The 15,705-nt window shown below is 43.8% G+C and overlaps 1 protein-coding gene across 1 annotated transcript in view; it reads right to left on the bottom strand.

Moving 5' to 3' along the window:
• Window positions 1-14,473, bottom strand: part of DSCAM (DS cell adhesion molecule) — a 664,279-nt gene extending 649,806 nt beyond the window's left edge. Inside the window, exon 1 of the mRNA XM_032462442.1 lies at window positions 14,353-14,473. Coding sequence (XP_032318333.1) covers window positions 14,353-14,395 — 43 coding nt within the window. The 5' untranslated portion in view covers window positions 14,396-14,473. The remainder of the gene's footprint in view (window positions 1-14,352) is intronic.
• Window positions 14,474-15,705: the final 1,232 nt, after the last annotated feature.

Here is a 15,705-nt window from a genome sequence, read left to right as displayed (position 1 = left end):
ATGAATTTTCCCAATTTATACACTGATTCTTAAAAGGTGATATTTCACTTTCTCAAAACAACTCTTTATGGCTCAACTTTAAAGCAAATTTAATCTCATCATTTTCAAAGTTTAAAGAAGATGTGTATAAATGTGGCTTTGTTTAGAAGACTTGGGGATACTCATGATGTGGATTGAACAAATCTGTGACTTGAGATAACAGGGGCTCAAAATGCTGCCCTTGAATCACAGGTCCCATCTGACCTCAGGTCCATGTCCAGCATCTCCAAACCCCAGTCTCAAATTCTGTAAAACTGAGATTAAAAGTACTTATTCATTCAGCTGTTGGAGGGTAAATGTAGGCCATACAGTGGTTTGGGTTTGTAAACAGATGTGGGCTTAGGCCTTGTTCTACCTTTTAGTTGCTGGGGTACCCACAGCACTCACTTAATGCCACTTTATTTACAACAGTGATAATAACAATGCCTACATTCCTATACAACTTCGAGCATTATAGGAAATACACTTACAATCCGCACATCCAGCAACAAATAATGTTAGCTATTATTTCTGATGGTATCATCACTATTATTATTTATAATAATAACTGGTGCATATAGTATCATAAGCCCGGTGCCTGCACACTTCAGCTGCTCAATAAATATGAGTTTTCTCTTACTCTCATCCTTTTTTTTATGGGAAGAGTTACAAGCAGAAGTAATTTCTTCAAGGAAAACCAAGAGATTTTAATCTCTCTGATGACATAGCACAATTTTTGGAGTGGGGGATTTGCAGATTTAAGAAGATATTTACTCCCTATATTGTCATTAATTTTTTTGATGGCCCAGAAGTTCTCAGGAAGAGGCACACAGAACCAATAATACATGGTATCATCTTGTGGCCCATTCTTAAATGAAAAATGCCAAAAGTTCCAGCAAGATCAAAACACATGCACATTCTGATAGGGAAAAACAACTATACATAATCTAAACACTCGCATTTCTGGTAACCAGACAATCCCACTAGGCTAATAATGTAAGGGGCAAACAAGTGACAGCATATACAGAAAAATCCAATCATTACTAAGCCCACTTAACTACATCATGAGCCGTGGTAACCTCTTGTCATAGAGTAGAAATCCATTAATAACACACTGCCATCAATATTTTTCACTCACGTTCCTTCCCACCCATTCAAAATTTTCTTGTATCAGAAAGCACTGCCTAAGCATTTAACTCAACAAACCTCAGAGTCACCCAAAGTAAAGCAGTGGGCTTGGAAAAGTAGACTCACTAAGTGAGCACCATCACCCTAAGCTATGTTGGTAAAACACAAAACAAAAATAAAATGGTAGAACCCTGTTTTGAAGGAAATACACACTTGAAATAAACATAGAGAACACCATTCCACCACCATCACAGACACAAGCAGCTTATGTTCACAGGACAAATGGACAATAGAGACAGATGCACACAGGAAGTCCTCTCCCAGGGAAAACAGCCTGGTGGCCTTTGCAGCCACAGGGCTTCCTCTTCCATGTTTCTCTGCATCCTATAGCTTCAAATAATGGGTGCTTCTAACCCGGGTTTCCAGTTTCCAGAGACCTCTTCAGTCCAGCCTTCGCCTGGGAGAACAGGTGACAAAATATTCCCCCTCCCTTTCCCAGGCAACAAAGAGGATTTGCACCGCTTTGAAAACAGAGATCCACATGTTCAGGAAGACCAGGCCTCCGTCCGCCTGCAGAATAGGGTGCTTCGGGCAGAAAGTAACCAGGCGAGAGAAAATGCATTCCGAGCAGTTAGCACAGAGGATTAATCGAATTATAATTTAATCATCTGATCAAACACTAATTAGCATAATCACTTGGGAAAATGGCTGGAAGAACCCAGGAACACTTTGGCACTCATGTTCTTAGGGACTGGTGAAAAGGGGTACTCATAGATTTGGGGTTTTTTCTTTTTGTTCAGGGAAAAAAAAGAAAGAAAAGAAAATCAATGACAAGCACTACCAGCTATGGTTTTTGCAGCCAAAGGGATTATAACTGAGATTCAGAACTTCCTCCTCTTGCTTTCCCTTCAGCACCACACTAGAATCCACAGAAAAGCACAAAACCGATATATTGTAGCAACGAGGCTCTAAACTATTTAACTTGTGTTTCTCAACCTCCGCACTGCTGCCATTTTGGACCAGACAATTCCTTGTCCCACGCACTGGAGGATGTTGAACAGCATCCCTGGCCTCTACCCACTAGATGCCAGTGGCATCCCCTTCTCCCCAGAATTGTGACAACTCAAAATGTTTCCAGATGTTGCCCAATACCCGCCAGGGGTGATACTGCCCTGGTTAGAACCCTGATATAACTGAAGAACACATTGTCAGAAGTATTAAGAATGATCAAATCGCAAAAGGAGGAAAGGAGACTTACTCCCACCTGCCAAAAAATAATGAGCCTAAAATAATAATTCCACAGAGCTCCATGGAGTCTACTTTGTATCTGATGTCTCTATTTAGAGCTTTATAATAACTCATAACACATATGGTTCTGCACTTCAGAAAAAATAATTATAAATACCAGCCCCTCCCCATTCAGAGATCTCTAGAGAGACACAGCAGACTTCCAGCGGCAACCCCTGAGGGGGACACCCACAGGCTGAAGAAACACCAACCCTTGCTTCCAGACTTCAGTGCATCCTGAGCAGCTGAGGGACCACAGCAGTCCCTCCACCAGCCCAGGTGAGGGCAAACCACCTGTGACTCTGGAAATCCGTAGAGGCAGCAAAGGCCCCCAGACTCCAGGGAAATATCACTTCCTGCCTACACTCTCACTGTATGCATGTAAGTCTGACAGTTGCTCCAAGGAGGGAGAGAGAAAGGTGAAAATGATGAGGAGAGGCTAAATACAAAAGGCCTTTCTGTTTCTTGCAAATTCATCTCACTGCAATAAATTCGTTGCTCTGCCTTAAACTGCTTCGGCCATTAGGTGAACTGTACCTAGTAATGTTCATTCATAAGAACAGATGTTAAAAACCTAAGGGAAAAAACACTCAACACTTATTAATGCAATAAATATTTTCTATGAGTTAAGGTGATTTGTTCTAGTAATAAATCTGAGTCACACAATCTCTCATTTTTATTTTTTCTAAGTATTTAACCATTTACAATTATTTGCTGGTCTCTTGCAGGTTATTAAACTTGATGATGGAAATATTTATGACCTTTCCATGGAGGAGAGATGAAAAAAGGTTAACCTAATCGGCTACAAAATTTAAGAGCTAGCAGTCTGTCCAAGCAGTGGAGGTTATGAAAACTCCAAATCAGAGAGGAACCGTGAGCTATTTTTAAAGGATATCTTCTTCTACAAACTCCCTTGGCGGAGCTTGTGACTTCCAAACACAACACCCTCCCCACTTTTTACAGGAACACTGGTGCAGGAGCCCAGGGCTGCACAGAAAGAGCGCCTACCCAAATTCGGCTACTTATGAGTAAGCAGAAGTTACATTTCTTCAGCCCACAATGTCTTTTCGTCTAAAGCTAAAAATCAAAACAGCTGCTCTGAAAGATAATTTCTATAGTGAATCACAATAAAACCACCAAAGGATTATAACATTCGACTTGTTTCAGATGCCTATAAGGGAAAGTTATTTTAATATTATCTAAAATAAGATCTCAGGACACAAAAAGTTATTTTTAAGGTTCTGAATTTAGGCCTCTCTCCAGCACACATTTGTGTCTATTTTAGTTCAAAAAATCAAGGACAAGGTGTTTGGAAAAGATTATCCTGCCACTGATAACTGTCCTCAATTTTATCATACATGCGACAAGGTCTAAAATGCGTGTATGTCCTTATATGCCATTTTCTCTTTTTTATAACAACCTAGTGTAACGACAGTACTTTGATAAATACAGTCCACTCAGGGTCATTTACCTAAAAGAAGGGAGCAGAGGCCAAGAAAACCCAAAAGAGCAAAGCACCAAGATCCTTATACCTGGCTTTGGAAGGAGCTTGTGCACTGATACTGGAAAGAAGGCATGTAACATTCCCAGGTTGGCATCCAGGCAAAATCTCAAGATGCAAACAGACTCACATTCCCGTCCTGTCATTTCAGCCCTAGCGTTCTCTTATGCTCTTTCAATACGATAACCCAAACGGTTTCCCACTATTGATCTCTTGCTGGGAGCAATGCGGCTACATTTAGGTTCAAAAGGCTTTTCTGCTAGGACTCCAGCTGCTAGCAAAGAAAGGGTCAATTCCAAAAAACACAGTAGAACCAAGTCCATCAGCAAAGCACGTGCTAGCAATAAGCCTGGATATCAAATATGCTAAAACAAAAAAAAAAATGTACGCAACACACATACACACACACACACACACACACATTCAGATACAAATATGCACAGATATTAGATACACATACAAAAGATTCTTAAGCTACCAGCATCCAAATTAGAAATCCCTGGTTGGGATCACACCTCCCTCTACTCAGGGTCTTTCCTGTTACCAGCTCCAACCACTAACTCTCCCCAAATCTGCCCAAACCCTTATGGCAGTCAGTGCAGCTCTAACACTGCATACATGCACCCTCCCCAGTAAATCACTGCTCAATGCAGAGCTCCCCGATGGTGCATTCGGTCTACCTGAAACTTTACTGGAGCAACGTCCCAGCTACTGTCTGACCAGCTACCTCAGTCAGGGGCTGGGCAGTCTCTTTCCAAGTGTGTGTTTTTCCAAAGGTGGAGTATGCCACCTGGATCAGAATAATAATGCAGATTCCTAGGCCATGCCTATTCCAGAGCTGCAGAACCAGACTCTCTGGGAAACAGCCGGGAAACTATATAACAAATGATATAAAAGATCACGGGAACCTTATAATGCTGTCAAGTTGGGGATCCCATGCGGCAAAGAAAAAGATGGCAAAGGTACTTATCAGAATGAGACCTGGGGAGCTTTTCAAACTACAGCCCGTTCCCAGAATTGTGCCGGCATTGGAATCCCAGGCTCCTGAGGGGAAAAGCCATCTAAGAAATGCCCAACTTTCTTCCTCCTTGACCAAGCCCACCTGGGCTTTGAGAACCAGTGGCCCTGATCGTTGCCTGAAAGATCCAGACAGAGGCCTGTTAAATGGGACACGGTTCAAGGGCATCACCAGCCTGTGGCCTCCAGGCAACCCACATCCTCCTTCCCCCTCACACTCCCATTAACCCGACATGGGGCAGCCCTTCCTCTGTACACTTGGTCTTCCCATAAAACTTTATTTCCATGGCCTCCAAGCATCTAATACCACAGAATTCTGCACCTGTTCTCACCCTCCCATCTCCAGCAATGGGGCAATGGGGTAGGGGGAGAATGAGGGGTCTTGTGACTACAGATCAGAGGTGGTTGTGGCTGGTGAAGTGAGATCCCATAAGACACAGATGAACTGACCACCAATCAAAGTAATTACTCAAAACAAATACGAAGATCACCCCTAGGTCAATTTTTTTCTATACATAAGTATCCATCAAGCCTATTGTAAAACAGTAGCCAGCAAAGATTTAAGAGCTACTGATTCTGGTGAATACACATGCACACACGTCTGCTAATTAAGCATCCTACTGAATTTCTGCTGTCATGTCAAGGTACCAGACAAACGCTGCTAATTTGGGTTTTACCAGCCTGAATAATTTCTGAAAGAACCATTCTTTTCCTTAGACAACATTACCCATTTTTCACACATTTCCTTTTCCCTGGCTAATGAACTAGACAAATGGCTACCCTCTGCAGGAACTGGCCGTGACGAGGTCTAGAAGGGGTGGTGAAAATCACTGCTGAGCCCTCTCTGTGGGGTCTAGGTGCCTGTTTCTCTGGTAAAGTCAGTTGTGGTTGCTGTTGCTGTTGTTGGGGTCTTCAGTTCATCCCTGAAGTCTCACACATAATATTTACAAAGCATTGTTATTTCTACCCTGGCAGCTACAAATCAGTTATTAAAAATGCTCTGCAGATGATATTAAGAAATAAACACTGTAATTAAGCAGACTGGGACTTGGGGGTTTTGCTGTCTTATGGGAACTCAAGATCAAATCATGCCACAGTGGGGCTACTGTGGAGAGAAGAAATGGATCTCGAGTTTCTCTAATGAGAAAATATGTTTACTCGAAAGCTTCCACAATAGAGGTCAGGTCTTTACGTAAAGAAAAAAAAAAGAGTAAAATTAAAAAACACATCAAATTGCAGTGATTCTAATTATCTTCATACTTTGCCTTTCTCTTGTGAATTGTAAAATTTTTCCCATTTCCCTGAAGTCCATGCAATGAGTGAAAAAACAGGTCTCATGAGAAAAATCAATGTTTTACTCAATATTAGGAAAAGAATCAATGGTAAGAGCCTCCACTGCCCTCAGCCATTTCCAATGACGTGGCTTTTCAGGGTGTGACACAGGCCACCTTAGTCAGTCTCCTATGGATGGGAAGCCACCCATTCACATTGGTTCTAACCCCAGCTTTAACATGGTCATCAACTGGTCCCATGAGGATGCAGAAAGGGACCTGGGGACCCTGAGGTCACCAATGGGAGTGTTATCACCGCTGTTGTTTTGCAGAAGCATCTAATAATTTGAGATTCAAGTATCTAGTATTCAAGTATTCAAGTATCTAGAAAGAACTATAAACTCACTTCACTGTATTTATGCACAGAGGACGGCAAGAAGAATGGCTTAAGTTTTGTGTAAAGTCAAGCTTAAAATTGCTTCCTGGTTCATCATGTTAATATTAAAAGAGGCACGGTTCATGTGCATGAAAATCTGCAATGAAATTGTTCAAATCTCCTCATCAAACCTGCCCGTTCCACAGTCTGGGGAGATTGGCTACCACTGTATAGATGATTCTTCATAAGATTAAAAACAATTTTTTCACAGTGTCATACTCTGGGGTAGGTCTGCCTTTTTTTCAGACTTCGAACCTGTAAACCAGCAGTAGGTCGATACAAATTCAAGGATCCTACCCTTAACAGAAAATAAGGTGCACCTGGGACCAGTAAAACCAAGACATTACATGGAACAAATGCAGTCCTAAGAAGGAAGACTATTTAAATCCTAAGAGCAAGTGTGTTCTTTTTTCATTGTCCGGGAACATTTATATCAATCGAGCAGCCTGTGATGACATTTCCTACCCATCTGGACTAATTAATTATGAGAGCACACACCAAATTTCAAATCTCTAGAATTTAATAAGTGATTAATATGGGGGGACCTGTGATAATCACAAGATCCTAAATTTGAACCCTGCTCTTGGGAATTGCTCTGCTCTAAACGGATTCTACCCTCCTACTTTCTGCTGTTGAGCATCTTCAAGGAAGGCAGCGCTTACTGTCGAATAAATATTCGTAGCAGTGCTGCACGTTCAGCATGCTCCCTTCACCTTCAGTCCTCTGCTCAGACCTACCCAAGCCCAGTTTCCAAGTAATACATGGATTGGCTCCCCACCCCCACTTTCCAAGTCTTGACATGGCCTTAAACCCTGAGAGCATTTCAAGAATATTCTGCAGAGTCTGATGTAGTTTCTCTGTATTTCAGAAAGGCTTGGTATGCTTTTTCTTCTCCAAAAAAATCTCTATGATGCTGGGAGAAGGTAGGGGAAGCCAGGCATTTAGTATGGAAGTGAGCTTACATTTTCCTTTCTTTCACTTTCCCAGCCGCTGCATTTAAAAACGGCTTTCTATAAATAGGACTGCTTGCTCACTCTTAAATCTTACTCACTGTCTTCTGCGTAAAAATAACTTAAATAGGGATGCAGGCAAGATTCATTAATCCCTGTCATTCTGTCTCTCTGTGTAGTAGCCTCTCTCCGTCTTATCTCATCATCTATCTTGTCAACCCCATTCATCCCTCTCTGTTGCACCAAGATATGTATTTACATAACCCAGGGGGGCTTAAAGACCAAAAATTAATCCAATTGAATGACTTTTTAAGACATAAATTTTGACCAATATAGCATAAAAAAGACAGATCTCCAAAAATCAAACAATGATAAATATTGTAGGCTCCAAGACACCTGATTTTATTCTTATATTTGAATACAAATAATAATTTTAACAAGTAAAACATATTCCTTTCATGTAACTCTGACGAAGGAAACAACTTTTACGTTTAGTTTTGCTGGAAAATAGGGGGGAAAAGATAACAATGAGACAGACACCCATAAATCAATAGAATGCTTAAGAAAATAGTAGTGTGATTTTTTTTTTTTTAAAGACAATGAAGACCTAAGAAACTGAGCTCTGTTTTGATGTCTTGGGTGGCTCTTTGATGAAAAAATGAATTCCCAGGAACCCCTAGGGAAACTTACGTGTTGGTTTGATGTTTCGGACTGGCTTTCAGAATGCGACAGGGCATTAAACCTCATACAGGATTTTTGAATCCTGCCACTTAACAGCGTACACTTGAGAACAGTGTATCCAACACATTTATTAACTTATTTTCTGTGCCATTTAACCCAATCCAAGGCACAAAGAGCACCTAAAGTAATTGTATCGTTGTTATGTAACTGTGATGAAGTTTTATCACATATTTCAAATGTGAATCCATTTTGGAAAAGAGAAGAAAAAGCCCCAGAAGCATTGCTAGAAAATACACATTTCTGCAGCCATCAAGTTAGTGTGTCCAGCAAAGTGGCAGGAGCCAAGGAACCCACACTGTTGCTTCTGTGTGTTTCTCACAATGGTTTCCACAGTAGAATTAGAGATCTAGGCAGAGAAGCAGCAAACTCGGCAAGGAAGGATAAGACAGAGGCGGGAGAGAGGCAGATGGGAGAGAGGAGGGGGCCAGGGAGGGGAGAGAGGCTCTGCACATTATCTGTCTCTTCTTCCTCGCAGTCAGAGAACATCTATCCCCACCTACTCTGCATGCACTTTGCTCTGTGCTGACACGCTCTGGAACTGCAGAAGCCTCATCTCTGGACATTGCCATCGAGTGAGGGAGACAGTCACTAGCCAAACAAGCACCAAATAAATAAGCAGGGTTACACATTGCCCTAGACACTATCAAGGAAATGAGCAGGGTTTTATGAAAGAGTTATAATGCAGGAATCTAATTTGGAGGGAACAGGTCTTTGAATTCCGTCCTAACAAACATCCTGCTCAGAAGCTAGCTAACCTCTGTACCCAAAATCGGCCATCTACACCTTCCTTGGGGTGCTGCCCTCCTGCCTGCCGCCTCGGTGTACATGGTGCCACCGGCACAAGGAACCCCCTGCACTGCACACTGGGAATTCAGACATGCACAGCGGGTACAAGTCGGGCTGCTGGAATCTTCCATTCCCCCCGTCTTAATCTTAATCCATACATTCAGTAAGGGACATGCAACTTCGAATGTTTTCATATTTTCAAAACATTAAAAAGAACCTAAATACAGGGGGAGGGACAAGAGAGAGAAGAGGAGAATGGAAGATGAGAATTTCCGTGCTCGGCTCTCTGGAATGTGAAGAGTTAACACCTGGTCCAGGCGAATAGGGGCTGTCCATTTTGCCTGGGGGAGCATGGCCGGGGTCCTGGACACCCGCAGGCGGCCGCGGAGCTGGACGAACTGCAGAGGGGCGGGAGCGTCAGCTTCACCCGCGTCCCCAGCTGCAGGAGAAGGAGCTGCGCCTCCTGGAATGACATTGGAAGGTCAGCCAATCAGGAGCGGGGCTGCTCCGGAGCCGCCACCTCGGCCGGGAGGAGGCGCACGCCCAGGCCGGGCTCCCCTGCCAGCTGGAAGCTGGGAGGCCGATGCGCCCTCCGCGGCCCACCAGCCCTGGACACTGTCTGTTCCTTTTTCTGCACCTTCTAGATTTCAGTGTGTTGCGGTGAACACGGGCCTGCTTTGTAAAGTTGGAAACAAAGACGGCGGACCCTGCCTCGCCTGCCATAGCCTTTGCATTCGTTGCTCCCACTGGACTGAACTCCGGGAGCTGGGAGTCTGGGCCCGGCGAACTTGAGGAGCCGCGAGAGGAAGGCGCAGTGCGCTCACTGCTCCTCGGAGGCGGCGCTTTCGTCTGCTCTGCTGAAGGCTGGCTGCACCAGTCTTGTGAGGTTTGCCGCCCACTAGTGTCCTGTAGCAGGGACACAATTGACATGCAGGTAGCACCACCTCACTATCTCTCAGGCCTCCGATGGAGCCGGTCACCGAGAGCCAGAATGCGCGGCAGCGCGGCGCCCAGAAAATGCCCAGACACGGCGTCCTCCTGGGAAGGCCAGGGGCCTCCCTGCCTGCTCCGCCAAACACACTTGGAAACCCAGAAAACCCACGTGCCCGCCTCTGAAAGGCTGCTGAGTGCTCTGCCTAACCTAATGCTAACTGTATTATTTTCACTGCTATTAATTATTTATGAGGCACATTCATAATCTCAGCCGTAGAATTCAGCTAATTTTGTGACATTGGGATGCCGCAGATTTTGTAAATACATCCACTGAAAAATCTGTCATTTTATTTTTTCAGATACAAATTTCTAGTCTCCTGCAGTGTTCTTAGGTCTCTCTTTATAAAATGACCTTCTCTATTTTCTTCTCTCTCTCCCCACCCCCTCTCTCTCCTTCACATGGGTTTCAATGCCTACTGCATTAGGTCTCTTAACGAAATACTCACTACACCTCATCCCAGACACATCAGTGATAAAATACTCTGACAGCTACGTGGAAGTCCAGGAATTAGGGATTTAGATTGGCTTTTTTCCCTTGGTCAAAATTATTTCCCCTATCAGCATGCTGTATTGTACCAGATCTGCCGTGAGTCCCTGGTTCCCTGAGGCAGCAACAAACTGTGGTCACACTAAAGTGGCATCCAGGAGAGAGTAATAAGTCGAGAAGAATCAGCTGGCATTTATTAAAGGTCTGCATGGCATTTTGTTTTCCTACAGAGGGCATCTTGCAGGGGCACGCAGCTTAAGAGACCTAGAAATTTTAGATGAACCCTGTCACTCAGGGATAGAATTTTAATCTACTTAATAAAAATAGGAGAAGGAGAAAGAGGAGGAAGCCCTGAATCTATTCACCTAATAACCTTTTTCTACTTCCACATATTCACACCAATTAAATAAAAATCACCTTAAAGTCCACAAGGTGCATTTGCAGTCACAAACATCTGCTCCTAAATTTAAATCAAATACAAGTTTGCAGTATGTAATTTCCTGTGATGACAGGTGACACGGAAAGGTGCCACACAGCCCAATTTCCCTATGACGAGCACCCTTCTCTCTCCTCACACCCAGCTTCTCTAAGCTCCACGGGCTCCCTGAAAACGGCACAGCGGCAAAGCCCAGAACTGCACGGCTCAGGGAAAGATGTCAGGGACACATGTGTACATAATAACAGAGATGCAGGAAAGAGCACAGATGTATTCTATAGACCAAGTCTGCTGATTAGTCATTGTTCTGCGTGTCTGGAGGCCCACCTATGCTCTTCACAAGAATCGTAAATGAGAATGTGCTCATGGGGGTTAAAATCAAGAGAAACTGTGATAACACACAACACACTGTGATCCCATCCCATGGAAATGTTGCAGTATGTGTATGCACATATGTGCAGACCCATTCCAGTGCACTGCAACTGAAGCTCTCCTGAGAGCATTTTCAGAACATCGCAGGACAAGTTGACTGCTTTAAAACATGATGACTGTCCCTGATCAGGTGAGGTAATTCAATCAAGGATTTAACCCATGAAGGGACTGCTCTCTGACTTCTGCTTTTTTTACCCAACATACTGTCTGCAGCCTATCTAGCAATCATACTTTCATTAAGAAATAAAGGTGCATCCCATTACATCAGTAGGAAAAATGCAGATACACTGTGGCCTTATTTGATTAGTACCCCAAAATATCAAACTGAACAATCTTTTACAAATAGATTGTTTTATCATACCAGACATTTTGATGTTTGAGGCCTAGCAGTAATCAGTTTAGGTATTAGAATTCATAGATCTTTTATCACACACATTCAGGAATTTTTCAAAATTAAGGAAGACCAAAATATGACAGTTATTGGGGGGAAAATGCCTCCATTTTTTTTCCAAGTCTCGCTCAAATAGGTAAGAACCATTTAATTTCACATTTTTGAAATACCATCCTATGAACAGGCATCATTCCAAACTGGACTCTTATTTGATTTTGACATGACTATACATTTTATGATCCTTTCCAAACTATGCATTGAACATCATTCCTTGAAAAACTCTTTAAAGCTAGTTCCCCCTCAAAATGAAAGAGTCCAAAGCTCTACAGTCAGGCCTTTTTTTTTTTTTTTAAATGCTTGAACATATAAAGAGAAGGCCATTTTATATAAGAGAGTACCATAGCCTTCTGGTAGACAGTATTAGAGCATGCAATAGAGCAATGTAAAATATTAATTGGCATGTACAGTATCTATCTCATACTGTGAAATCTACCTGTATCCATTACAGTATCAATAATGGTGATTATCAATCAATTTTAAGGGTCATGAAAAAGGTGTAAGAAGACAGTGCTCATAGGACTCAGTATATATGCACATACCTAGTCATTGCACATACTGTCCATAGACTAGATTATTTGAAGTTTTGTATGATTTTCTCACTATACATGATTCTATCATGATTATTTTAGTAAAACTGATTGCAAAAAAAGTCACACATTTTAGTACCTCCCTTTCAGAGACTGTACCAGAAATTCTTCCATACTATTTCTGTCATATGTAACTGGGAAACTGTAAAATAGATACCAATTGACTGACAATCTGAAGCACAACCTCTTTCGTCTCCCTGAAATACATACTTGCCAATAGGGTGGAAATTATGCTTCATCCTATAATCCAGGCCCTTCTGAGGAGTCCGGAGATGTACGTCCTGACAGGTAAAACAGGCCGTCAAGGCTTTGTGGCATGTATGTGAGCATTTTCACATTTTCTCTGAGTTCACATTAGCAGAGCAGTATAAAGGGCTGACTTTCCTGATGCATCATTGCACATTAGCTAAAGCAGATCTATCCCCCAAGGTAAATTCCCACGAGGCTGCAGAAGAGGTATAGTGCCCTCTGGGAAAGATGGGTGTCATGTCAGAACTTGTTGCAATTCTTTCCTGCTAGGAAATCTCAAAATGAAAAGTTTTGAACACTTTGCTTTAGGTTATATTAGAGAGCAAAGTATCATTTTAATGTTAATTTCAGGACTTCCTTCTTGCAGTGCTATCTTTTCTTAGTCATCTTTTTTTTTAATTTTACAAAGTTTATACATTTCCTCTGGCCCATCAGTGTGTCAATTCTTTAAGTACTACCTTGATAGGCAAAGAAAACGCACCCCTATGCAGCTGACACTTAGAGCTGCCCTGTGCCTCTTCCAGGAAAATCTTACAACCTCCCCTTGGCTTCTGGTATTTTCTCACAAGGGCGAGATTTCCTTCCTTTCTCTCTCTCTCCTCCCCATCCCCCCTCCCTTCTGGGTAGTGGATTCTGCTTAATGGTTTAATTTTAACTGTCAGCAAGTCATACATTTTATGCAGATTTGTGTTCCGAAATTTGAAATGGGAATTTAAGCTGTAGCTACTCCCAGGCAATGCCAAATGATGACAATTTCCTCTCATTCCCAAATGAGAGGAAGCCATTCATACACGCAAGTTCATATTTACGCGGTGACAGGCAACCGAAGGTGCAGTCACACTTACTAATTGGATCTGACTCAGTCAAGAGCAATAGCTTTTCAAATATCCAGGAAGAAAGCATTTCAAGATATAATATTAGACGGGCATGAGGAAAGGAATGCTATTTACAACATTCATTTTTACAACCATACAGGTGTTTTAAAGAATTTGTCAACATTTCAGATGATGTAATGCTTATCGGTGCATATTTTTACATAGATGACTGAGGACTCTGTAGTACCAAGAGGGTGGGGGGTCTGGGAGGGGGGAGGTGGAAGGATAGATCTTTCCTAAAGGCGTTCTTGCTGCTGGAGATGAATTGTAGCAGAATTTAAGCACATGTTTTAAAAGCTCAAAAAGCTTTGAATCTGAAGGCAAACGCTCTCAACTGACCCCTCCACCTGCCTGCACTTGGAATGTCATGACCCTTTCAGGCTGTGATGTGTCAAAGTGGCGATCTTTCCCTTCTCTCCTCCTCTCACCAAACCTGGTTTATTCTGAATGAGGTAGTACTGGAGTTAGCTCAGAGCTGTCACTTTGCTAGGTAAGCGCCTTTAAATGATTACAGAGCAATTTTCCCCCTGCCTCTCTTCACTGCCTCTTCTCCTCCCCAAATAAAGATGATTAATATTTTTAAAAAATAAAAGCATGAAAATATCAACACAGAGACAGGAGGGAAAGGGAAAGACTTCACCCATGCATCCAATCCCCCTACACTCCGGTCAGTACAAATGAAATTCATCACAAATCGAAAGGCTCACCATTCGCGAAGCTCTGGAACAAGGAGAGAGCCAGTATCCACATGCCCCTGCTGCTCCCCGGCCTCCCGCGAGCGCCGCGCCGGCCTCGCCCCCCGCGCTCCGCCCGGCTCCGCTCGCTCGCCACCTGCCCAAGGGCCGCTGCCCGCCCGCCGCCGCCGCTGCCGAGCCGCCCGGGCACGCGGCGCGGCCGGGCTCCGGGGCGAGGGCTGCGCTCGCCGCGCGCTGCGCTCCTGCACACCTGCTCCCGGGCGCCGCGCCCAACGCTGCGGCCAGAGCGGGCCGGCGGGGCTGCAGCCCAGGTGCGCCGTCAGCTCAGGCGGCCGCCGGCAGGTCGGCAGGTGGACAGAGCCGCAGACGCGGGCGTGAGCTCATCCCGGGCACCCGGCGCCCCGAATGCGCAGCAAGCGGCCTCCCGTGCGCCAGCCCTCAGCCTCCACATCCAGGCAGCAGGCGGGCGGGCAGGCTCATCTTTCCTCTCCTGCGGCCCGAATCACATTGATCCCTCGCTAACCTTCCCTGCCTGGGAGGCGGGCGGGCGGGCGAGGAGCGAGCGGAGAGGAGGCGAGCGGGGACCCCCTCCCCTGCCTCTGGCCGCTGGGGCGCTCTGCAGTCTTAAAGCAGCAGCGGATAAGTGGAACCGAACTGGAGGCAGGACCGGCGAGAGCGCAGCCACCACACAGTCAACGCACAGTCATCAAGATGCATTTCTTCGAGGCTTAAATAATCATTTCAACAGCCGATTATTTTTAGTTATTTTCTTGCCGGCTGCTAATAAGATATGGCCAGGGGTGACTATTCCGGAAGGTTGCCAGATAAGCAGAGGTGACCATGAAACCTTAGCAGTTTAAATAAAATGTACAGCTAGATTTAGATTTCGTATTTACTGTCATAAAAGTCCAGTTCATTTGCCTAGAGGGAAAAGCAGCTTCCAAATCCTGCTGCTACTATGAAGATCTCTATGGTTTCACCGGCTAATTTTTAATTATCTCAGATACATCCTAGACTACAAACACAGGCAATTCTAATTTTGCTTTCTGAATGGTGAAAAAAAAACTGATTAAAATTGCTGATAATTTGAGTAATTCCAAACATATAACCCCTTTCACATCACTGTGAAATGCCAATGTGACAACATTTCCTGAATGTTCTGTATGGTCGTTAAAGTCATAATAATATTTAAATACAACCTTTAAAAAGGGCATGCTTCCATATTCCATCCCTTTTCAGAATAATGACCAACAGGGCTGGAATGCACCTCAATTTAGGATCCCACATAGAATTTGAGAGGCAAGGCGGGAAAGACTGAGAGAAGCATTTGAGGAGGAGGGCAGTCTCATGGGAAATTAGTGGGCT

Source organism: Camelus ferus, chromosome 1, assembly GCF_009834535.1.
Source record: "Camelus ferus isolate YT-003-E chromosome 1, BCGSAC_Cfer_1.0, whole genome shotgun sequence".
Lineage (NCBI taxonomy): Eukaryota > Metazoa > Chordata > Mammalia > Artiodactyla > Camelidae > Camelus > Camelus ferus.
The sequence above is the reverse complement of the archived record's forward strand: the minus strand, read 5'-3'. Positions and strand labels throughout refer to the sequence as shown.